This window comes from Poecilia reticulata, chromosome 20 (genome assembly GCF_904066995.2).
Source record: "Poecilia reticulata chromosome 20, P_reticulata-male-v2, whole genome shotgun sequence".
Taxonomy (NCBI): Eukaryota; Metazoa; Chordata; class Actinopteri; order Cyprinodontiformes; family Poeciliidae; genus Poecilia; species Poecilia reticulata.
Genome location: NC_088849.1, coordinates 12,589,498 through 12,614,238, shown reverse-complemented (window position 1 = coordinate 12,614,238; position 24,741 = coordinate 12,589,498). Strand labels below are relative to the sequence as shown.

Below are 24,741 nucleotides of genomic sequence, written 5' to 3'. Positions count from 1 at the left end.
GATGTGGGAGTGGGAAGATGCGGATTTAACACTTACCCGGTATTTTTTTTCTGTGTAACTGAACCCCGTCTCGTTTCTGTATGCGGCCGCTTAGAGAGTGCTTGCGCTCCATCATCATGCTGTGCGAGGAGCCTGAGGTTTCCTGTCCGTACAGAGACGACGCGTACGCCTGTCCGTGGGCCCTGCAGGAACGAGAGATCCGAGCCGTGAGTTGCACCGAGGCACTTCGTCAGAGCATTCTCGCCAGCACACTTTCTTTAAAAATTATATTCCTTCATGATCTCCCACTCTATACGCTTTTCTAGTTGGTGCCTCCGGAGGAATACGAGCGCTGGCTGCAGAGAAGCCTTTCTGTGGCAGAGTCTCGCTGCGAGGGCAGCTATCACTGTGCAACTCCGGATTGTCTGGGATGGTGTGTGTACGAGGACACCGTCAATGTCTTCCACTGTCCCATCTGTCGGAAACACAACTGCCTCATTTGCAAGGTGAGAAACGTACAGGTCACACTTAGAAGTAGTAAATCTTCAAATTAGAAGCGACAATGCCAGTCAAGAACTAACGTTATTGTTAATTTATGGGAGTCACGAATGAATTTGAATGGAACAAGGCTATACATTTGTTCATACTTGGTGAAATTTAAACATAAAGGCTGAAATACGTACATATACACAAACAACCACTATTATTTCAAGATGTCCACACAAATTCCCTATGTATTCTTCTTCTCATTGTAGCCAAATAGTTCAATCTTTGTCTTGTTTGACAAAACTTTACTCTTATAGCCTCTAAAAATCATAATTTGACTTAGACCCTCACTCTTTTTTTTCCTCGTCAGGCCATCCATGAGGGAATGAATTGTAAACAATACCAAGACGACCTCGCAGCCCGAGCAATAAACGACTCTGCTGCCAGAAGAACGACACATCTGCTAAAGGTTAGCGGCAAAATAACACTTTAAAGCTTTTGAAATCACTCTCGTATTTAGTTTTTTTTTTTTAATTTTTTAAACGAACTGCCTGACATGAGAGTAATCGATTTGCAGCTTCGCTGTTAAAGAATGAATCACTGTCTTTGTAAACCGAGAAAGTAATCGGTGTCGGCTTCCACCAACCACATCCTCGTTTCTTATTCTCGTTTTGTTTTCCTCTGCTCTCGTTGTTTGCACCACAATCAGACCCTTGTGCAGTCAGGGGAGGCCATGCACTGTCCTCAGTGTGGCATCATTGTGCAAAAGAGGGATGGATGTGATTGGCTGCGCTGCACCGTCTGTCACACTGAGATCTGCTGGGTAACCAGAGGGCCTCGTTGGGGACCCAAGGTAAGAAATCATTACTTTTTCCTGTTCTGTAATAAAAGTCCTAAAAGTTGCACGATGCTGCTTTATTTATTATTTTGTGGTTGTTTGCAATATAGCTTAAATATCATTTCAACGTTCCAATTTTACTCTTATTTATTCTACTCCAGGGTCCTGGAGACACCAGCGGAGGATGCCGCTGCAATGTCAACAATCAGAAATGTCATCCTAAATGCCAAAACTGTCACTAAACACTCAGGATGGGGATTCTTGGAAATCTCTGGAAATGAACCAGTTTCATAACACGAGGAGGAAGAGTTCAAGCATACCACTGGGTCACACTTAAACCAAAAACTGTACAAATTGACCCGTGTTGCACCCGAATTCATATTTGCTTCTCTCTCCGCAGATCTCTAACTAGTAAGCGTTCCCTGGCTTACCCAAAAGTAAGTCGGTGAGTGAGGTTAAGTGTAGCACAAAGGAGTTGTAGCTTTGAATGCACGTGGTGCCTTTTCAGTGTTGGGTATGTGGGCTTGGCCCCAAAAGGCCTGTCGATGTTTTGTTAAGATAACTCCATGCTGAGTTTGGGAGTTTTTGTGTTACAAAGCTATGGCTCTTCTTTCCTGGTCTGTTTTGTGGGAAACAGATACAGAAATGATCTTACAGCTCCAGATTCAACAAAACTGAAGCTTTGAAAGTGAAGGTGTGTTTTTTTTTTTCTCCCTCTCCATGTTTTTGCTGCTAAGGAAGCTTTTCCATACCATAGGTCAATAAAATCATTGCTTCTCTAGCTTTACACTCATCAAGGTTTTTTTTTTTTCTTGTCTACTGTTGGAGCTCATGAGCCTTTTTATGCTTTGGCAGTAATTTCTGGACATGTGATCAGTTCAGCCTATTAATGGAAGCATTCAGAAACATTTCTATAGCTTACCTCCTTACTATGATTGGTCAATTAATTTCAAACTCCTGATTTGCATAAAACCACTCACACCTAGAGTCAGAAAATTTGGGGTTAACTTAACATGCTCATTTAAAGAAACTCCGGGTTTGATGAACTCTGCTTCATAGTACAGGCCTCAAGTGCACTGGAGCTTGTTTTGGATGCTACACTCTGGGATGCATTGTATTAAACTGAAGTGGCCTTATTCTTCCACGCTGAAAGTCGTAGCAGGCTGACACTGACAGAGGTTTTCCAGAAAATGTGATTGAATCTGGGAGGGGGGAGAGGGATGTGGATGTGTAATTTGTTTTTTTGTTGTTTTTTTTGCATTAAGAGCGTGAAGTGTTACAAACCAGTCGTCAGTATGCTTGTGTGTGTGTCTGTGTGGAATACTGACTGAATTATATGTAGTTTATGGTTCACCTGAGAGATTTCAGACTGTCTGTATTTAAATTCCTCCTCCTTTCAAACTGATCTTCGTTGGTTGGTTGTTGCATTATTACAAAGCCTGAGAAAAAGCACTGATCAAAATATGTAACTGTTAACTTATTACGTTCAATAAGAGAGTCAATCTATACACCTTTTATTGATAAGCTAATATTCCCGATGGACAGCTTAAATGTAGTAGAGTGCATACTTAGTGACCCGTTTTACAGCTTTTTAGAGATTTATATCTTTGGAAAAAAAAATTCATTATTCTCTAAATCTAATTCTCATGCATGAATGCACTGCCTATTGTCTCTACTACACTACTGTCCAGAACTGACAAGCTCTGTTGTTACATGTCAGCACTCTGATGTACGTTTGTGCCTTAATTGTGAATAAATATGCATTAAACTCAGTCTACGTATTTTATTGGTCCACTTGGTGATGTTTCTTCCTCTGGGTGGCAGCAGATGTTTCAGAAGGTGCAACACTGCTCTACATAAATTATCCAGGTTTTTTTTCTTCTTCTTCTTTTCTTTGCAACCTTGATTTCTCTTTGAGAGTGTGATTTTTAGGTTCGGTAGAACACCTGATTTATTGCAAAATTAGAAGTTGCCATGCAGAAGCATCCATAACTCTTAAACATCTCTTCCGTTTTCTCATGTTACAACCTGCCAAACTCGGTGAAATGTAAAGAATTCAATTTTTTATCAGTTCTTTGACTCTAACAAACATCAAGTCTTGACCACGTAACTTCTTTGCTTCTTTTAGTTCCATTATCTACTAAGATAAGTATCTACATATGAGAAAGGCAGACTGTCAGAGATTTCCCTATGCTCTGTGTGAAAGATGTTAACGCCTCGCGCCAGCGTTATCAAACTGCCTACAGCACGTGACCTTGCACTGACCTGTACTGAGCGGCAAAAATACTGGATCACACTGACCGTTACTGTCTTGGCCTCCTGACACTTGCAGTGTTGCTCAGTACAAATAGTGTTTGCATAAGTCCACTTCTGATGCAGTTGATTACTTATTTTGAGGGTATCGGAGTGTGAGGGGCTGAAAATGTTAAAAGACTTTCCTTCAGCGTCTCGATAACGGAGAACTTTATGGCCTGCCACATTAAATCCATACCATAAATTGCACACAATCTTCTGAAATGTACGATCGTGTCAGGTGTGATTTCTCATCGCAGTGAGACCCCTCTTAGAGCAGGTCGGGTTTCAGATCCTGGAGCTCCTCTCCCACGGAGGCGGAGTTAAACCTCCGAAACTGCTCCGACTCCCTCAGACGTGTCTTTTGGATCGGATCGGATCGTCACCGGATTACCGAAGATTACAACAGGAACAGATCCTGCAGCGACCGACGGACACAGGTGAGTAAAAACACCCGGTGCTGTTTGGGTTTGTTGCTCCGAATCCGCCTATGAACTGAAATGATCGCAGCAGCATGCATGCAAAAACATCAACTGGGACAGAGGATTTAGTGTAGGTGTTGTTGTTGTTGTTGTTTTGGAAGTACACGAAGGAAGCTAACTCTCTTCACGTGCTCTTGTGCATGAATGTGCATGTGGTTTGCAGGCTTTCCTGTGCCGTGGTGTCACAAAAGCGTCACGCATAATCTGCTGCATTTCTGGTTTGTCGAATGTTAACTGCATGCATAATTCACAGTCACATAGTTTTAAAGAGGCAGCAGCAGCAGCAGCAGCAGCAGCCTTCCCACCCGATTCTTCACGCTTCAAAAAAGAGCCTGCGTGCGGAAAAAGTGTGTGGATGTTGTGTTGAGTTCGGTTTCGATGCACGCAGGCAAAGTGCAGGAATGTTTATAAACGTGTCAGAGGTCAAAACCTGGAAATACAATGTCAAGGGGGGGAAAAAAAAACCAAGATAACCAACATGATTGTTGTGTAAACATGGTAGTAATTGACTGCAAATACAGATGAAGCCTGGGCGTGTGAATGAAACATGTTCAAGTCTAACGTTTGTTTTCCCTTTTCAGCTCCTTAAGGATCACCAGCAGCGTTTTTCCATTTTCCTCACTATGGCCCAGACTAAGGGGAAGTTTGACTTCGCCATAGACCGAGGTGGCACCTTCACCGATGTGTTCGCACGTCTGCCTGATGGCCGTGAGAGAGTCCTTAAACTGCTGTCCAGAGACCCGCAGAACTACAAAGATGCTCCCACTGAGGGCATCCGCCGGGTCTTGGAGGAGGTAAGATGAAGGCGATTTATTTAATTTTTTTTATTATATTTCCTCAATCATTGTCTTGTGGTAAAAGTTCTAAATATTCTGCAACTTTGAACCAGACTTAGAAAGATTTATGTAAACATACCGTGCTTTCCAAAGGTGCCTATAATCCTCAAAGCTTTTCACATTTTGTCACCACCTTTCATTGTAATCTTAGCTTCAGCTTATTTTTTGGGGGATCATTCAGTTTGGCACATCTTGATGTAAGCTTTATTATTTGTTGCAAAAGCTTACCCAGATTGAAAGTGAACAAATTCTCAATTGAATTTAGGTCCTATCTTTGACTGAACCTTTCTCAAACATGAATACATTTTAACCTAAGCCATTCTGTTGCAGTTCTTGTTTCGGTCATTGTCCTACTGGAAGATAAATCTCCACCAGAATGTTTTACCATGTGCATAGAACAATGAGGGTGATGTTTTGCTTTGGATGTAGAGCAAACAGTTTAATTTTGCCTCCATCAGACCAGAATACGTTCTTATTTTCTAAACATTAAATTATGTGGATTTAATCTGCCAAAATGCAAGGTTGCTTATGAAATAATATTATTCTACAAAGCACTTAACAACATAACAACTGCGATTAATATAACTGCAGGAATCGGGGCGGCTCTTCCCTCGTGACCAGCCTGTTGACACCGCCCTGATTGGCTGGATCCGAATGGGCACTACCGTGGCAACCAATGCCCTGCTGGAGAGGGAAGGAGAACGGACCGCACTGCTGGTCACAAAAGGCTTCAAGGACCTGCTGCACATTGGCACACAGGCCAGGCCCAAACTCTTTGATTTGGTAACGTTTGTCTTCTTGTCGTATGATATTTACTCTTTAAACTCTTTTACTAAGTTAGCTGCATGTAGACTTCTGTTTCTGCAGCATGAGGTTTATTTGGGGCCTGCCCAAAACCTCCCCCCCCATAAAACAGCTAACATAAAAAAGGCTAATATTATTGCACCGCCTATGGTGGTGCAATAATATTAGCGCATTAGACTTTTTCCTAAAGTTAGCTATTAGCTAGTTTGCTTATTAATTAGACATGTTTAGTATATTGAATGGGGCAAGACAAATTAAAACAACATGCTAGTGTTGAGTGTGTGTATTCTAGTTAGGTTTTTTCTTTGTTTAGATCTTCACCACATTGCCAGTCATTACCTTTGTTATCCCTTGTCTTCTGTTTCATTGTGTTTTGGATTTCCTTGTTTTCCCTGGATTTTGGATTTAGTTAGTTTAGTTCATTAAAAAATAACATCCACATAAAGTACGTCCACTGCCCGTTGCGTTTGTGTCCACCGCCACACCACATCATGACACAAACCAGATGAAAGAGCCCATCTTTAAACAATTAATGTGTAATTAAACAAGAAAGGTGACGTAAATTTTATGAAATAGATCACACTTCAAGTAAATATTTGTTGTATTTAACATATTTCAGGTAAGTAAACATGTAATGAACTAGATCCAGTCCTAGAATTGTATGTAATTGAACATTACAGGTTGTAAATGTGCTTCTCATGTGAGGTAATACATTTTATGAACTTTTTAAAACAATATTTTTTAAATATAAATTTGGTTAAAAAATTTAAAAAGGAGTCAAAATGAAATAAAAAATATGCCTATATAGTCCATATAGTTTAGTAGAATAATTTCAGATTTTGAGTTAATAGGTCACATGACCTAGAAGTTATTGAAAATACTAAAGAAATTGCTAAAAAAAAATAAAAAAAAGTGTTGATATGTATTAATGTGTGAATAAGTGTGCCTCATCTATACAGTGTAGTAGAACAATTTCACTACACTCCACTACACTTTTGAAAATGCAATATGCAATACATTTCTACATGGTATCAGCTGTTGAGATACCAGAGTAAAATAAGGCTTGATTCTTGAGAAGAGAGACAAAACGGGTCCTATGGATAAAGCACAAAATTTGAATAAAATATACACAAAATATATTTTTTTTTCAAATAACTGACTAAACTAATCTGGGTTATGTGAGCACAAAAATGTATGTTTTTCTGGTGTTTGCTGAATATTTTTTATTTTAAACTTTGTAGTAGGTGGATGGCGTTTTTAAAATCCCTTGTCCTGAAGCAGAACTCAATACATTCTTTTAAAACAATTAAAAAATATACTAAAATAATATATTATGACAATTACTGTATTTTCCGGACTTGGTGCAACTTGCCATTTTTTCTAAATGAGACATTTAGTACTAAATAAAAATTTATTATGCGAAGAAAGCACTTTCTACTTAATTTCAATATTTATTTTAAGTTTAGGGGGTTGTGTTTAGTTTTCTACTTTTGTTTTCTTTTACACACACACACACACACACACACACATATATATAGCTATATATATATATATATATATATATATATATATATATATATATATATATATATATATATATATATATATAATTAGGTCATTAGCAAGGCTCTGGAGAATTTATCTACACAAGAAGGAGGAAATTAAGCCATTTCATTCCAGTGTTTTGTACCTATGGCACATCTAAAAACTGCAGGACAGTGGCCCTTGAGGACTGGAGTTTGACACCCCTGCCATAACTGTAGTTCTATCTATGGCCAAGACTCAGAGGTCTTAGAAGCATGTCAGAACTACAACATGGCGGAACTGCCAGTTACTATAGAAGAGAACGTAGCTGGTATTCAGAACTACTTGTGTTTTGAGTATTGTATAACTGATTTAACCAATCACTATTACACATGGGATTAGTGTGGCCATTTCAAATGAAGCTTACTGAAAATTTCTAAATAAAAGCGTCAACAATTTTTACATCATGTAATTGCTCTTTTGGGCATTAGATAACTGGTTTAACCAAAAGACTGTTACAAATGGGATTAATGTTGCCATTTCAAATGAAGCTTACTTAAAATTTCAAAATAAAAGTCAATAATCCTCTCAGGTAAGTGCACCGCCATAGGCGGTGCAATAATATTAGCTTTTATTAGCATTTTCTCTCAGGTTATGCGCTGGCTTGCGCAAGCCAGTGCATTAGCATTTCACCTAAAATAAGCTTTAAGCTAATTTTCTTACTTATTAGCCATGTTTAGTATTCTAAATGGAGTAAGTCAGTGGTGGGAAGTAACGAAGTGCAAGTACTTCGTTACTGTACCTAAGTAGAGTTTTCTTGTATCTGTACTTTACTTAAGTAGATTTAATAATGGGGACTTTCTACTTTTACTCCACTACATTTTACAGTAAGTATCTGTACTTTCTACTTCACTAAATTTCTACAAAACTGTCTCGTTACTCGTTACATCCAAGTCGCGTTGCTCTTTTTTCCGTTAAAATGTGAAGTTCAGGGACTTAAGGTGGCGCCGTAAAATCCAAGCAATAACGTGACTTAGTGTCTGTTGTCATCCATCGCCTCCACCTTTACTCGCACGCGGAGCTCCAGACATGCGCAGTGGTTTCCTCTGAGCGGCAGGAGATGTCTGTCTAATCGTCAGTAATATAATAGCGCTGCATAAATCATAGATATGGCGACATGTAAAATCAGCAGCGCTTCGCTTTCACAGACGGCGGGACTTCGTCCAACTTTTAGCGTCACTTGGAAGGGAAGCTTAAAGAAAGGTAAGCTCTGTGGACGTGATGCTAACAAAGCATCACGTCCACAGAGACACATGTTGCATCTGCGATGAAAAAAAGTTGTCACTCATGTGCTGAATTATTGTGTGGAGGTGTTGACTGAGGTGTCGCAAATATGGGACAACGCTGTGACCAAAGTCTGCAATATAGTGATATGACATTCAGGAACAATCCGATTCTTCTGGACGGATCTTTACTAAGTCCTAAGGACTGAGCACTTAGAGCCGTTCTTTGTTCTTGTGTACACTGCAGTATATATATATATATATATATATATATATATATATATATATATATATATATACACACACACACATACACACATTTATTTAATCGCTGAATAAGTAAAAGTTGAATGTATGAACACAGAGCATGCTCATTGCTCATTGATTGATTTCGTTTCCTGTCATGGTGGCAAAAAGTAAGAATCTGAAGTTTACTTCGTGGCACTTGGTTACCAGTAAACACACTCATCTCTTAGCAACAGATTAGCAACAAAAATTGTTATTGTTCAAAAAATATAATATTTCTTCTGCTCTTTTGAAATACTACTTATTTTACAATAACAATAATTGTGCAGTTGGTGAATTTTGGTGCAGTTGGTGAATTTTCAAAATAATTTCAAAAAATCTGATTAGATACAAGAAATTAACAGTTGGTACATTTTGCAAAAGTAAAAATCTGAAGCTTACTTCATGGCACTTGGTTACCAGTAAACACACTCATCTCTTAGCAACAGATTAGCAACAAAAATTGTTATTGTTCAAAAAAATATAATATTTCTTCTGCTCTTTTGAAATACTATCTGTTTCCCCGATAGTAAGACACCCCTGATTGTAAGAGTATCGGGGGTTTCAGGGGGGTCGGCTAATATAAGCCGTACCCCGAAAGTAAGACATATGTCTTACTTTAAAATAGACATACGTCTTACTTTCGGGGAAACACGGGGGTATTGCCGCCTCCCTCTCATCTAGCTGCGCGCCGCCTCCTGGCCACGTCCGCACCGTCCCCCTCTCCATACGTCACCGCGCCGTCCCCTGCACTTGTCACTGCCGCCTAATGCTTAAAAATTCGACAATTTTTTTCCAATATAAGACATACCCCGAAAGTAAGACATAGTGAGGCTTTTGGGGATAAAAAGAAAGTAAGACACTGTCTTACTTTCGGGGAAACACGGTACTTATTTTATACTTGTTAAGAATTGTGTAACAACACGTAAACTACCTTTACGTGTTGTTGGTAAATTTTGAATTTTGCAGAAAAGTAAATTTTTTTAGTCATTAGTGGTAATTATATTATAAGACACACATTAAACACAAAAGTAAAAATCTCGATTTATACTTCGTGGCAGTTTGTTACCAGTAGAAAACGCTTATCTCTTAAAACCTAATTAATAAGTTATAAAGTTTATGAAACATAAGCTCTTTCGAAATAATGCTTACCCAATTAGGCACATGAAATTTACTGTTGGTACATTTTGCAAAAGTAAGAATCTGAAGTTTACTTCGTGGCACTTGGTTACCAGTAAACACACTCATCTCTTAGCAACAGATTAGCAACAAAAATTATTGTTCAAAAAGTATAATATTTCTTCTGCTCTTTTGAAATACTACTTATTTTACACTAACAAGAATTGTGCAGCTGGTGAATTTTGCAGAAAAGTGTTGCTTTTTTGTTAGTCATTTGTGGTCAATATATTGTAAAACAGACATTCAACACAAAAGAAAAAATCTGATTTATACTTTGTGGCAGTTCGTTACTAGTAGAAAATGCTAATCTCAACACCAAATGAATTATTCTGTGATTTTTTTTTTTAGGTGTAAACTAATAGGTGCCTTACAAGCACTGCATGGAAGGATTGAAAAACAGTGTAAACATTGGTGTTTATGCTATGGCAAATATGGACTTTGTTTATTACAGGTTTCTTCTGAAAGTGCTTGATTTCACTTGATTTTATTTTGGGGTATGTGAGTAATAAAGACTACTCAAATGCACATCTGGGGTATCAGTCTTATGAATCTAATCGAATCTAATACCCTAATCTAATCGATACCCAATCAATTAAATTATATCTATAATTGTGAGAATTTGAGGTATAGATATTAGGATCCAGGATCCATCTATATAATTATAAACTATAATTACATAGATTATAGCTATATAATCTAATCGATATCTATATAGTCTAATCGATACATCTTGATATCTCATGCAGCAGAGGGGGCGGACACCCAAAATTTGAGTCATAACAGGTCAAGTGAATATCACATTTATTACGGTTAAAAAAGAAAAAGTTGCCAAGTTTAGATTTAACTGAACTGATTACGGTAGTTTCCGAACGGTAACTGTAACAGTAAAAGTGCTGATCCTTCGTGTCTGCTACTAGCATGTGCTAAATGAAAATGGGCGCTTTCCTTCTTCTTCTTTAGATTTCAACGGCAGCTTGCATCCATTATTGTTGCACTACTGCCATCTACTGGATCCTAATATCGATACTTCAAATTCTCATAATGTTCCCAGTATTATTTTTTTTTTTAAATCTTCTTTTTCTCTTCAATGCTATTTAACTGATCAACAACATTCTCAAATTTAAGTTCCCCATTAAAACCTAATCTCGTTTTAATGGACGCTTTCTTCTATTTCCATTTTTGACTTCCAATGATTCACTTCCTGCTAAAGAGCCCCCTGGTGGTTGAAGGAAAATCCACATATAAGTCGCACCGGGCTACTTTTTTCCTAAACTTTGAACCATGCGGCTTACAGTAAGTAAAATGATAAGATTATTTTGATTCCCCAATAAAATATCAGGCTGCAGTGATTTGATCTACCAATTAAACTATAATACATAACCAATAAGTGAAACATAGCAGACTATGGCTCAGTTCAAAGGGTGTAAATAACAGTATTTTATTGACTACTCCATTGCAGTGATGGAGAAAGACTTTATAACTGCAGATTACTTCAATAGGCAGGAGAAATTCAGGGCATTAGGGATAATCTCTACTCACACACTTGGTGGATAACTGAACACTGCTCCCTGACATTGTGGATCAACTAAAGAGAAGCAGTTTCCTGAATTTGGACAAGGTTGCTTTTCTGCTCTCTGTTGCTTTATCCTCTTTAGAGAGGCCAGCAGCATAGCTTGTGTGTATTTACATTACTATTTGTTTAAGATTCGATTAGATTCAGAAGACTGATTATAGCATCTAATAGCAGGTTAAAAAAAAATGTGATGAACTCAATCAAGAGGTGCATCAATCATGACTTCACATTAACAGACAAATATCAGATTTTAGCATAATGCCAATTTACATTTACAATACAGATGTCATCTATCTATGCTTTTGTGTCTCAGTTAAATATTTCGGTAAAACTTTGTAAAACACACATACACAAGGTTGTTGTTTTTTCCCCCATTTCTCAAGGGAAAAATGGAGATCCAAAGCAACTTACCTTTTAATTAAAAAAATAGTTGCCCCGTAAACCTAATGAGGCATTCTGCTAACACTGGGAAAACTACTGATAATACATGGTCAGTTATTTTTTTTTATAGTTATAGAGACATTTTGGCAGTCTCTTTTTTTTTAGTATTGTTTATGTTGCAGAGCACCATGGCAACCCCTGACGTTTGCCCTCCGCCCCCGCTGACCCGTTGTACCATTAACAGTTGGGGTCACTTATCTACTAAGCCTTGCCGCAAAACTGTGAACAAAAATCTTAAATGCTGTCCAGGATATGTTCAGTCCTGTGTTCTCAGTGTTTCGCGGGACTTGTCTGGTTCTTCTCTTCAGTACATCTGCTTGACCTTTACGTGCAGGAGGTCGCCGTCCCTGATGTGCTTTATGAGGAGGTCATAGAGGTGGACGAGCGAGTCGTCCTCTGTCAAGACGACTGCCAGCTGCCCAGGAAAGATCCCAAACGTGTCGTAACAGGTGTTTGCAAAGTTCAAATATTCCTCTTTTTTCCATCAAGATTTCATATATTTCACTGTGGATCTAACTGTTGGCTTCCTTAATGACATCACTGTTGGACATATTTGCACGTTAGACTGTTTTGCAAAAAAAAATAAAAATTCATAAAGTCAATGTTTACTACTCTTTCTGCTTTAATTTAGGAGGCATTTCCATTTAATGAACAGTTTTCTTTAGCCATTATACTTTTATCACATCTATCAGGATAAGAAACAACTCCCAAAAATATTGCTGGTGCTTTTTAGATCGCCCTAAACTTTTGGGTTGGGCCTTTGTGGAGGGAGATATTTTGAATGAGCTGCCATACATTTCAGATTGAAGCCTCGTTAGAAGAATCATCAACTATATTTTCATGGTTTTTGAGAACAAAGTGCTTTGTTCCGATCTGCAACCAAAGCCTTTGTGGTCTGATTTCACTTGTTTCCTGTCTTTGGCTTCTTCGCCGGTTCGCTCCTTCTGATCTGAATGATCAAGTTTAAATGTTACGTTTGCAAACATTAACAAGTTTTCCTGTGGGCCAAATGAAAGTTACATATTAACAGGTTATAAAAACAAAAATGCTGGTGGTTGTTTTCTGTCAGAAACTGATTAGGTTATAGTTATTAAGTTCTGGAAAGGAAAATGGTTGTGAATTTAAAAATCTCGTTATGTTGAGACATTGCTTTTTTTGTTGTTGTTGTGTGGCTAATGGTTGTATTAGTATTTAAAACCCTAATAATTATCTTTATGGCTGGATAACAGGAAGGTTTGACATGTTACGTCAGAGGTGCTCGAACATCGTTTTGAGCTTTCACCTCGTTTCTGTCATAATGACATGCTTGATTTGTAAAATGTTGCCATCTTTCTAATATTGCTAGTTAATAGCACTGGAGGCAAAAACCCAGCTAAAAATCAAACAAAACTGATTGGTGCACAAAACACACTGACAGCCTGTTTTGTTTCTTTATTTCTTTCTTTTTTTTCTTTAGGCAGTACAGGTGATTCTCTGGAGGTGTGGCAGGAACTGGATCTGGACAAAGTGGAAAAGGACCTGAGAGGAGTTCTGTCCCGCGGTATCTCCAGCATCGCCGTCCTCCTCCTCCACTCGTACACGTCAGTACATCAACAACACCATCATCCTCTTCTAGCTTTCAGGCTGAACTCTTGTTCTTTTGTAACTTAATACTTTTTAACTTATCTCAGCACATTTTCCCTGCTCCTAACTTACTATTTTCTTAACAGCTGATATGTGATTATATAACTCCCTGAGATCCCAGGATCTCTCCTGCTCTGTACGTTCAGTAAGCTCTCATCTATTGTCTGTGAGGCTTATACAACCTTCTTGGTTGAAAGGTCATGTTTTCCTCTCCTGCCTCTCCCCCTTCATGTAGACGTCACACGCTGTGATTCCTAGAAATCTCTTTGCTCTCAAGGAAACGGGTCTGATTTATCTTAAAGTTTTTGATATAAAACTGATAGACTGGGTGAGACACTCCTTGCTTGTAATCTCATTCTTCACTCAAATATGTCTGAAAGTGTGATCAAACACACACAATAAGCCAGATGTTTGACTCAGGTTCTATTTTCTGCTCGTTTCAGCTGGTCCGATCATGAGAAAGCGGTGGGCTCCCTCGCCCGTCGTCTGGGCTTCACTCAGGTGTCTCTCTCCAGCGAGGTCATGCCGATGGTGCGGGCGGTCCCTCGGGGCTACACGGTCTGCGCGGACGCCTACCTCACACCCAAAATTCATCAGTATTTAAAAGGATTCACAGCCGGCTTTAAAGGTGGCCTGAAGGTACGTTTTTTTTTTGTTTTGTTTTGTTTTATTTGATTTTGGGCATAAAAAACTAATTTGTGTATTTCAATTTAAACTTTCTAGGCCTGCCTAAATTCCCTAATTTAATCTTTCTTTCTTTTTTTTTTTAGGATGTAGATGTGTTGTTCATGCAGTCAGATGGAGGTCTGACCCCCATGGAGCAGTTCTGCGGCTCAAGAGCCGTTCTCTCCGGCCCAGCAGGGGGCGTGGTGGGATACGCCATCACCTCCTACAGCCAAATGGAGAAGAAGCCTGTGATTGGTTTTGATATGGGCGGTGAGTGTGTGAGATTATGTCTTTTTTCTTCCACCTTCCAATTACAAGTTAATTTTGTTCCTTTCACAGTAAATCTAAGTAAAAAAAAAAAAAAGGCTTTTATGCTGTAACATCCCAGAAGGTTCAAGGTTTCAAAAGAATTTAATGAAGTACAAATATACCACTCAAAACTTTCTATTCAATTATTAAATTTTATTTTCTTTAATCTTCATGTTTTGTGTTTCCCGGCAGGAACCTCCACCGACGTGAGCCGCTATGCCGGCCAGTACGAACACGTATTTGAGGCCACAACGGCTGGCGTCACCCTGCAAGCACCTCAGCTGGACATCAACACCGTGGCTGCGGGCGGGGGGTCCCGACTCTTTTTCAGGTTAACTTACCCTTGAAAGAGGGATTTATTCTTCTTTCAAATGAACTCTTACGAATTCTTGTTTGCATTTCCCTGGCATGTTTATGATTTCTTTGCTTTTTTTTTTTTTTAACCTCCCCAGATCAGGGATGTTTGTCGTAGGACCAGAATCTGCAGGTGCACATCCAGGACCGGCCTGTTACAGGAAAGGTGAGATTACAGACTGCTCTCTCTTCTCCACGGTCAGTTAGTAAACACCAGTGTATTTCTTTTTTTATTTTTGGCTTTATTGAATCTTCCTTTTATACCTCACCCTGTTAATCTCCATGATGTTGGGCAATAATCCACAGTAACAGAGCTGGGGTTTTCGGTTCCGCCCCCCCGCCCCCCTCTCCAGCCTCCTCTGAGTTAATAATCCGCTTAATGTACATAAAAGAGAAAAAATGGGCTCAAGTTCAGCTTGCATAACTCAAGCTTGTATCATGCGAAAGCTATAAAGCGGGAGTAAAGAGGATGCCTTTTAGAAACCAACTAGATTCATGATCAACAACCGATTTCCACTTTCGTATTGCAGAATAAATAAAAGTAAAAAGAGAAAAACAAGGCTGAAGCTGAGAATATAAAGCAAACCAATATCTTACATTTTTGTAATAATGCCTTTTTGTAACCATTTTCTGGTCAAAGTTTTTTCCCCTTCTGTTCTTTTCATTTATTTTTTTTATATTTTAAATGTATTTTGCAGGCGGCCCTCTGACTGTGACCGATGCTAACTTAGCTCTGGGTCGCCTTCTTCCTCCCTTCTTTCCAAAAATCTTCGGCCCTGCTGAGAACGAACCGTTGTCCTTGGAAGACACCATGACGCATTTCCATCGTCTCACTGAGGAGATCAACAGCTTCCTGTCAGCGAACCAAACCCAGGTGCCACTACTTAGCGTTCATTTCAGTAACGCTAATGGCAAACAGTGACATAAAAGACTTATTGTTTGTGTTTTCAAATAAAGGCCAACAGGGCCACAAACTCCCAGAACGACATGGTGCCAAACAGCCAATCAACGATGAGCGTGGAAGACGTCGCAATGGGATTCATTCGTGTTGCTAACGAGGCGATGTGTCGACCAATCAGGGCTTTGACACAAGTATGTCGTTACAGCATTGTGGGATTTTAGGGTTACTGATTTTAAACAATCTTGTGTTAGCTGTTTTCTTCTGAAAACCTGACAGGCCAAAGGCCATGACACGTCTCAGCATGTACTGGCGTGTTTCGGCGGCGCAGGCGGCCAGCATGCCTGTTCTATAGCCCGAGCTCTGGGAATGAAGACCGTCTTCATCCATAAGTAAGATTAAAAAAGGAGGGTTAAGTTGCTGCACAAGAATGTTTTGTTGCTTAAACAGGTTTGTTAGAGTGTGTGTGTGTGTGTGTGTGTGTGTGTGTGTGTGTGTGTGTGTGTGTGTGTGTGTGTGTGTGTGTGTGTGTGTGTGTGTGTGTGTGTGTGTGTGTGTGTGTGTGTGTGTGTGTGTGTGTGCTGCTCTCAGGTACAGCGGCGTGCTGTCAGCATACGGTCTTGCCCTGGCAGACGTTGTGGAAGAGGTGCAGGAGCCGTGCTCCCTTAAGTACGAGCAGCAGTGTTTCGGCGAGCTGGACCGCAGGATGGAGCAACTCTGCAGACGCTGCCGCGACACGCTGTCCGCACGCAGCTTCTCGAGGTCAGAGCCAACAAAACTCAGCAAGCGAAAGTAACCGATAGATTTTCTTCCTAAAAAAAAAGAGAGGTTTCGCTTTAACCCTCCAGGCACCAAAGGTTAAAACGATCATCACTTTTCATCATAGTCACACCTGCAATCTTAGCCTGTTTATAGAAAATTTATTTTTTTGTAATTTTTTCATGATATAACAATTTTAACCACTAGTAGGCAGCAAAGCTACTGCAGAGGACTAAATTGAGAATGTCTTCCACATTTGGTTGCATTATTGCATAGAAATATAATACATGATCTCTTTCTTTCATTATAAAATAGGGTAAAAAATTTACAATATATTTTAAAGATGAATCAAAATCTCATGTTTCTGATTAAGACTCAAGCCGATAAACAGTCTAAAAGTTTGGGAGTTGTACTTTGGTTTGTTCACTGGAAGAGCCTTTTACTTCATTTTCCTTATTCTAAACCTTCATCAGCTAATGACTCAAAATGTAGTCATGTTTTTTCTAAGAATATTTTTCTCAATAATTCTAAAAAAATTGGCATCAATTTGAAAAATTTGCATGTTTTTAAGAGAACTGACACAACATCTCCTTGTTTTTACCATTTTGTGAGAACCAAGGTAACTCATGTACCTTCAACCGCTGCCTTAGCTCTTCGCCATGTGAATGATTGAATCCCACATTTTAAATGTTACCTGGCTGTTTCTGATTAACATGGACTGTTGACAGTAACATAATCCCACTCTCTGGCACTTCTCTTGTCGTCCCCAGTGGTCAGATATCTACTGAGGTTTTCCTCCACCTGCGTTACGAAGGCACCGACTGCGCCCTCATGGTTACGGCTGACGGTTACCCCAGAAACGCCCATTCCTGTCGAGCTGGCGACTTCAGCAGCGCCTTCACCAAGCGGTCTGCCAAGTCCCTTTATTTGTGCCCGTTTTAGTGTAAATCAGCTAACTTTTCTTCATGGGAATAAGTCACGTTTTGTTTTTGTTGCAGTTATTTGAAGGAGTTTGGGTTCACCATCCCAGACAGAGCCATCATGGTGGACGACATCAGAGTGAGAGGCTGCGGAAAATCTGGGATCAACTCCATACATAAATCAAAGACGGGACACAAACAAGCCAAGCCTGTCATGGTAGTCAAGAACACGCACACGTAATAGCAGCCATCCTTGCTACTAAAAATTCACACCGAAGGTGTTCCTGTTGTCTTCCTCTGTAGATGACCAAGTGTTTCTTTGAAGACGGTTACATGGACACCAGTGTGTATCTGTGGGAGGAACTGCCATGTGGCAAAAGCATCCAAGGACCGGCCATCATCATCGACAAAAACAGGCAGGCCTTTCTCTAGACATGGGCTGGTTGCCCTCCATCGAGGCTCACTGAGGTGTTAGTTGAAGTGACGTTTTTGAGCCTAAAACCAGGGTTTGTTCAGGTGCTTGAAAGCCCTGACAGTGCTTGAACTTCAATTAGGAACGTCAATTAGGTGTTTTCATAGTTTGGAAAGTTCTTGAAACTGCACATTTTTGCTATAAAGACAGTTGAAACCAGATGTCATTCACACAATAAAAATACATTCATATTTTTTTTTTCACTCTCTGTAGTTAAATTTGACTAAATGTTTTTTTTTGTGTGCCTGTTGGTTGGAACCCAGAGTTCTTAAGATAAGAATTAGCATCAACGCTAAAGCAAGCTACAATGTACTCAGTAGCATGTGGAGAGTCATAAGCATGTTGAGTAACATTGTCTTACTCCATTCAGTATGTTAAAATTTTTGTATAAGCTAAAATTAGTTAAAATGCCAATGTTAGCCTAAATGCTAACAGTTAGTTTGATGCCAGAATAAAATGCTCATCTCTGAACACCAAATTAATGACAAGAAATACTATTGTTTATAAAACATAAGCTTTTTTGAAATACTGCTTATCTGCTTAGACAGAAGAAATGTACAGTTGGTAAATTTTGCAAAAGTAAAAACGGTTGAAGTAGAAACGGTTGGGAAAAGGTTTTCGGGTGTCGTGAGAATAATTTCTTATTGACGTAAATGCCTGAATCTGTTTTTTTTTCCTACTCTTGAGTTGAGAATATTAAAATCTTTTGCGCTTGTGGATTAAATTAATTTATAATTAAGCGAATTTGCTGCAGGTTTATACCATCTCTTCTTTCATCCCCGTCAGCACCATCCTGGTGGAGCCGTCCTGCGAGGCCTGCCTGACGGAGGACGGCGACGTCTGCCTGGCTGTCGGCTCGGACTCTCAGTGCGCCATCGGCACTGAGCTCAACACCGTGCAGCTCTCCATCTTCTCCCACCGCTTCATGAGCATAGCGGGTGGGACGGTGCTTTCAAAAAAAAAAACTAAAACGTTCAGAGTTGATTAGAGATGCGATTGTGAAAGAAAGTTGCTGACCGGTGTTTTTGTCCCACGGACCGCTGCAGAGCAGATGGGCAGAGTCCTCCAGAGGACCTCCATCTCCACGAACATCAAGGAGCGTCTGGACTTCTCCTGCGCCGTGTTCGGGCCCGACGGAGGTCTGGTGTCGAACGCGCCTCACATCCCTGTCCACCTGGGGGCCATGCAGGAGACCGTCCAGTACCAGGTGATTAGCAGGACCACTCCTGAGTGGAAAAACTGACACCGAGTCAGAGTGTTTCATGTCCAATGGTTTTTTTTCTCCTTCCGTTTGTGAAGATCAGATCACTGGGAAACGAGCTGAGAGAAGGAGACGTGATTCTGAGTAACCACCCGTGCGCCGGCGGCAGCCACCTCCCGGACTTGACCGTCATCACGCCGGTCAGGCTTTCGGTTCTTCTCTAACGTCCTCATCTGTCCCCATTTCTGGTCCTCTCTTCACTGTTGTCTTTCTTCTGTCTCTCTACCCAAAGGTGTTTCGAAAAGGAGTCAAAAGGCCTGTGTTCTTTGTGGCCAGCAGGGGGCATCATGCCGACATCGGAGGCATCACTCCCGGCTCTATGCCCCCCCACTCCACTTCCCTTCAGCAGGAGGGGGCAGTCTTTGTTTCGTTCAAGCTCGTCACCGGGGGAGTCTTCCAAGAAGAAGGTAAAAACACCAACATGCCTTCCTCCGTCCGTTAAAACACGGATGTTTTCCTGCAGAGTTTATCTCTGGCCCTCTCTCTTCCACTTGTCTCCATGCCAGCCGTCACCGAAGCTCTGATGGCTCCGGCTCAGCACCCTGGCTGCTCTGGGACTCGTAATCTCCACGACAACCTGTCAGACCTGCGGGCTCAGGTGGCGGCCAACCAGAGAGGCAGCCAGTTAGTAGGGGAGCTGATCGACTGCTACGGGTTAGACGTGGTCCAGGCCTACATGGGATACATCCAGGTAAACATTCCTGCAAGTCAGTAGAAAGGTTCAGAGTAGATGCGACCAAAACATAAAATCCATGATTATAATCTTACCAAATCCGATTCCCGTAATTTCTCACTTGCTTAGTTACTAAAAATAGAAAATATTTTCAAAAATTGTCTGTTATTTCAGTCATTCGTTCTGTGAGTTGACCTGAATTTAAAGACCAAATAAATAGAAACTGTAAAACAAGATGGTTGGCCTGGGCTGGGATGACAAGGAGTGCACTGGTTAAATCTTTTGGAAAATTGTGATTTATTTATTTATTTATTTATTTATTTTTAATCTTCAAAAACAGGAAAATTGATTAATGGATAAAATTAATTTATCACCGAGTTCTAGTTCGGAATTCTCTGAAAAGTTTCCCTTTTTTTTTTTTCTTTCTTTTTTTTTTTTTTTCCACATTTCATCCAGAAGTTTCAGTGTATTTGGTCAGGATTTAATCTGACTGGCCAAAAAATAAATTAATTTGGAAGCAAAAAGAAAAACTAAACATTTCTTGTGTTGTCTTAGAATTAAAACTCTGAAATATGTAGTGCATATTTGGATTCAGCTTCAATGAATCAACACCTTGTTAAAGCAACCTTTTCACAGGTAGCCTCGAGTCAAATGTCTTTACCAGCTGGGCACTTTTGTGGACTTTATATTGAATCCAGTGGTCACTTCTAAATTCAGTTCAACAGATTGCCAGTTTTATGCAAGAGTGGACTTTGACTGGACCATCCCAACACATGAATAACCATTCATCTAAGTGTGTCATGTTTGACTGACTGCCAACATTGCAACAAAACACAGTGTTTTTTTGAAGTGCTAGCAAAAATACACAACAATTCTTGTAGTCTGGCCCATTATTGAACTCACAAAACAGATGATTGGAATTAAAGCCACTTTGGGAAAATATTTTCTGTCATTTGTTCTTTCTTTTGTCGGGGGAAAAAGAAACAACAAAAAAGCAATTGTTTACCCTCCTCTACCTAAAGTTGAAGTTTGTTTTTAATGTTCAGTGTAGCAGTGTACTATCAAGTTGATAGTAAAATATCTGAGGCTAAATACAAGACAATACCTGAAGAAATCCTGTGTGGCGTTTGCGTTCCAGAGTAACGCCGAGCTGGCCGTTAGGGACATGCTCAGAGAGTTCGCACAGCGCCGGCGCCGTCAGACCAGCGACTCCTTAGAGGTGGAGTCAGAAGATTTTATGGACGACGGGACACCGATCAGACTCCGGGTTCGGATTAATGAAGAAGAGGTGAACTCTGAGCGTTCTGTCAGTATAATGTGAAGACGCGACGAGACAGCGGCCGATTGAACGAACGTTTGCCGTTACAGGGCAGCGCCGTGTTTGACTTCACAGGAACTGGAACCGAGGTGTGGGGGAACTGCAACGCTCCACGGGCCATCACCCTGTCCGCTCTCATCTACTGCCTGCGCTGCATGGTTGGCCAGGACATCCCCCTCAATCAGGTAGGAGACGTTCAATCTTTGGCCTTTTTTAAGGTTTTTCTGATCCTAAACAGACGATTTTAAGAACGGCTTCCTCTTTTCGCTCACAAAGGGTTGCCTGAAGCCGATCACAGTGATCGTCCCCCCCGGCTCCATCCTCCAGCCGTCCCAGAATGCAGCTGTGGTCGGAGGAAACGTGCTCACATCTCAGAGAGTGGTGGATGTCATTTTTAAGGCGTTTGAGGTGTGCTCCGCCTCCCAGGTGAGACAAACGACAGTTCTCATGTTCACCGGATCCTTCATCCAAAATTAAGGCCTTAAAAAAAAAGCTTAAATTCTTATTTTTGTTTGTTTGCTTTTTAAAGTAAGTTGACTTTAAATACATTTATCAGAGGTTTTAAATTTTGTCTTGGCAGAACTTTTTAATTATGATGGAGACTTAAAAAAATAGAGAAATAAAATTATGAGAAGTTATAAAATTACGAGAATAAAGTTGCAATATTAAGAGAATACAGTCAGAATAATACAAGGGTAATGTTGTAATAATATGAAAATAAAGCAACAGTGTTACAGAAATGAAGTTGTAATATTATGACTATACTCGTAATACCACGACTTTATTCTCATTTTATTTTGACAACTTTATTTGCGTGACTTTATCCTTGTAAAATTATTACTTTGTTCTCGTAATTTTATGACTTTTTTCTTGTAATTTTATTTTTTCATAGCATGAAAAAATAATGTATTTTTTCATGAGTATTTATGATGGTGAATACTCATAAATTAGCTAGGTTTTTTTTTTACCTCCATAAGTGTCAAAGTTTGTACGTTTCTTTGGCGATATGGCTCTTAAATTCTATTCATATTGGTCTTAAATTTGAGTCGGTGAAACCTGCAGACACCCTGCTGCAGTTTTGACCGCGTGTTTGCATATTTTTTCTCTTCCTTAACGCTGCACTGTCTTCCTCCTATCAGGGCTGCATGAACAACATTTCCTTTGGCAGCGAGCGAGTCGGCTATTACGAGACGGTGGCCGGGGGCGCGGGGGCGGGGCCCGGCTGGCACGGCCGGAGCGGCGTCCACTCTCACATGACCAACACCCGCATCACCGATCCAGAGATTTTGGAGAAAAGGTGAGACAGTTTGCTGAAGACGTGTCAGTTTGTCGGGGGGTTTTTTTGTTTTCTTCTGTTATTGGCTGCAGCTGTTGATCCGTCTGCTGTCCAGGTATCCGGTGATTTTAGAGCATTTCTCTCTGCGACCCGGCTCAGGAGGCTCTGGGAAGTGCCGGGGAGGCGACGGCGTCGTCCGTAAGCTTCTGTTCAGGAACAAGGTGGTCCTGTCCGTCCTGACGGAGAGACGGGCCATCCGCCCCTATGGCCTTAAAGGTAATCACTGAAACCTGCTCCAGGTCTCCTCTGTGTGTTCGTTTATTCCCTCCTCTTCCATTTATTATGGTCTAAAATCATTTTTGGTCGTGTTTCTCTCTGACGCTTCAGGGGGCGAGGATGGAGCCGCGGGGCTCAACCTGCTGCACAGAGCCGACGGTCGAATCCTCAACCTGGGAGCAAAGACCAGCGTCAGCCTTGAGCCAGGGGTGAGATGAGAGACGCACCAATCAGAGACTTTGTGGCCAATTTTCTCATTTTGTAAACCTAAAAATAGGAATAAAATTGTTTTTCTTAAAAAAATTTTTTAAAAAACACACACACACAACAGATTTTCCAGTTTTGTTTCACTGTACTGAGGGCAGAAATGGCTCTTTGGATTGTAAATGTTGCAGTAAAATCCTGCTGGGGAAGAGGAAAAGATCTTTACATTCAAATTACATGAAGCATCTCTGATCTGCCACAATTTGTCCTGTGCCAGACAGATTGTGGCTCTTCTGTTTCTGCAAACATTCAAATGTTATACTATAGCACAAGGCATACTGCAAGTTACTCATAATAACCAGTTTTGTGCACCTAATTTTGTTCGACGTTAAGTTAAATAACACACCCACTCCTGGTCTCCCACTACAGGACATGTTCTGCCTTTACACCCCTGGAGGAGGGGGGTTTGGGAGCGAGGGAGACCCGAAGAGCGGCGGACCTCAGGGCAAGCGTAGGCGTCTGAACGAGGTGTTCACGGAGAGGGGGAGTGTGTTTGAATACAGAATGGCTCAAGAGGGAGTGTGAAGAGAAATGATGAAGAGCTGGAAGGCCAGAGAAGAGAAAATCGTGGGAAACGAGAGTCAGACTCTTCATCAAATGGATTTACCAAAAGATACATAAAGAAAGTTAACAAAGGTAAAACTGTGACAGGCATGCTTTCTAGCATTGTAGTGTGAAAAAAGGCACATACTAAAGGTGTGACAAGAATCAGAGTAGAATAATGGATCAAGCTCCTAAACTATGAATGTTTCTCTGTGAAATTTCACTTTCTGTTGGATTTATATTCCTGAAACGATCACGTTTCACACTAGTATTTTAATCCAAACCTATGAGTTTGCGAGAAGCACCGCACAGTGTGTATTTCTGAATGCTGCAAATGTCAGGATGAACTTAAGTGAAATGTGAATTGAGCAAGCACTTTTCTCAAGCCAACAATTTACAAATATACCTCTTTTTTTTTTTTAAGAAGGTTTGATAAATAAATCCCATTTGTTAACAGAAAATCGTTTAAATTTCATGTTTCGGAAACATAAAAAAAATAAATTTCCACGACTGCAAACTTGATGTGTGACAGGTAGTCGCACCCAGAGTGGTTGTGTTGGGTTAAAGCGGCGTCCCCCTCCTCCCACCTTTGGTGTCAGGAATGATGATGAGCAGAGGGGGGAAGGAGGGAGTGCAGGCAGGCAGGCATGCGTAGGCAGCTGATACAGAGATAGTGGTCACAGCAGGGGGCGGGGAATCAGCGGGAGGCTGACGGCTGCTGCACTGCTGATGTAAATCAGAGTTTCTGCAAGAGAAAGAGGAGCGCTGGAAACTCCCAATTCATGAACTCAAGTTCCTGTAGCAACTGGAGATGATAAAAAAAAAGTGAATAGAGTTCACTTCATCTTTTCTAAATTCAAAATATGCATGAGCTTTAATATCGATCCCAATGCTAAAATCTCATTTAGTTTCGATGGAGTCCTTTTGGAGTGTGTTGTTGCTACGTTAATATCGCCGCTGCACCAAGAAAATCCAGTTCTGGTAAATAAATATACTTCTGGTCAAACGGATTTTAAATTGTACACTTTTTCAGATTTATCAACACCAGCTGGGCAGTTACAAAAAATGTATAGGGCTGCATTATTTTTGCTGGAGAAGCACATTTTTTCTTTAGTCAGCCACGTATT

General features: G+C 40.4%; 2 protein-coding genes and 1 long non-coding RNA gene across 6 annotated transcripts in view; 2 read left to right on the top strand and 1 right to left on the bottom strand.

The window, feature by feature from the left end:
- Nucleotides 1–3,075, top strand: part of shrprbck1r (sharpin and rbck1 related) — a 10,881-nt gene extending 7,806 nt beyond the window's left edge. Inside the window, exons 10-14 of the mRNA XM_008438590.3 lie at nt 95–206; nt 306–485; nt 836–934; nt 1,175–1,318; nt 1,465–3,075. Of these exons, the coding sequence (XP_008436812.1) occupies nt 95–206; nt 306–485; nt 836–934; nt 1,175–1,318; nt 1,465–1,545 (616 nt within the window). The 3' untranslated portion in view covers nt 1,546–3,075. The remainder of the gene's footprint in view (nt 1–94; nt 207–305; nt 486–835; nt 935–1,174; nt 1,319–1,464) is intronic.
- Nucleotides 1–10,236, bottom strand: part of LOC103482436 (uncharacterized) — a 12,392-nt gene extending 2,156 nt beyond the window's left edge. The window contains exons 1-2 of one of the 2 annotated variants that reach the window (XR_001776052.2): nt 9,962–10,236; nt 37–182 (exon numbers count right to left, since the gene is read on the bottom strand). This is a non-coding gene — a long non-coding RNA (uncharacterized LOC103482436). Of the gene's footprint in view, nt 1–36; nt 183–288; nt 398–9,961 lie in introns of those variants that run through there. The other variant, XR_536467.2, reaches the window with a different exon arrangement.
- Nucleotides 3,460–24,741, top strand: oplah (5-oxoprolinase, ATP-hydrolysing). 3 transcript variants are annotated; one of them, XM_017301977.2, is made up of 28 exons: nt 3,465–4,035; nt 4,659–4,871; nt 5,505–5,696; nt 12,337–12,451; nt 13,459–13,582; nt 14,069–14,264; nt 14,396–14,561; nt 14,793–14,931; nt 15,053–15,120; nt 15,653–15,828; nt 15,912–16,046; nt 16,132–16,244; nt 16,444–16,614; nt 17,382–17,519; nt 17,610–17,748; nt 17,835–17,947; nt 18,790–18,941; nt 19,050–19,210; nt 19,303–19,404; nt 19,497–19,671; nt 19,771–19,955; nt 21,076–21,225; nt 21,306–21,440; nt 21,532–21,681; nt 22,395–22,552; nt 22,647–22,807; nt 22,919–23,016; nt 23,441–24,741. In XM_017301977.2, exons 2-28 carry the CDS (start codon nt 4,701–4,703, stop codon nt 23,594–23,596), a joined length of 3,939 nt encoding a protein of 1,312 aa, XP_017157466.2. In that variant the 5' UTR covers nt 3,465–4,035; nt 4,659–4,700; the 3' UTR covers nt 23,597–24,741. The 3 variants fall into 3 exon arrangements, 2 of the variants coding, with proteins under 2 accessions (XP_017157466.2, XP_081457635.1); XR_001776051.2 differs by lacking the exon at nt 23,441–24,741 and having other exon boundaries at nt 3,460–4,035; nt 22,691–22,807; XM_081601509.1 differs by lacking the exons at nt 3,465–4,035; nt 4,659–4,871; nt 12,337–12,451 and having other exon boundaries at nt 5,622–5,696; nt 23,441–24,738.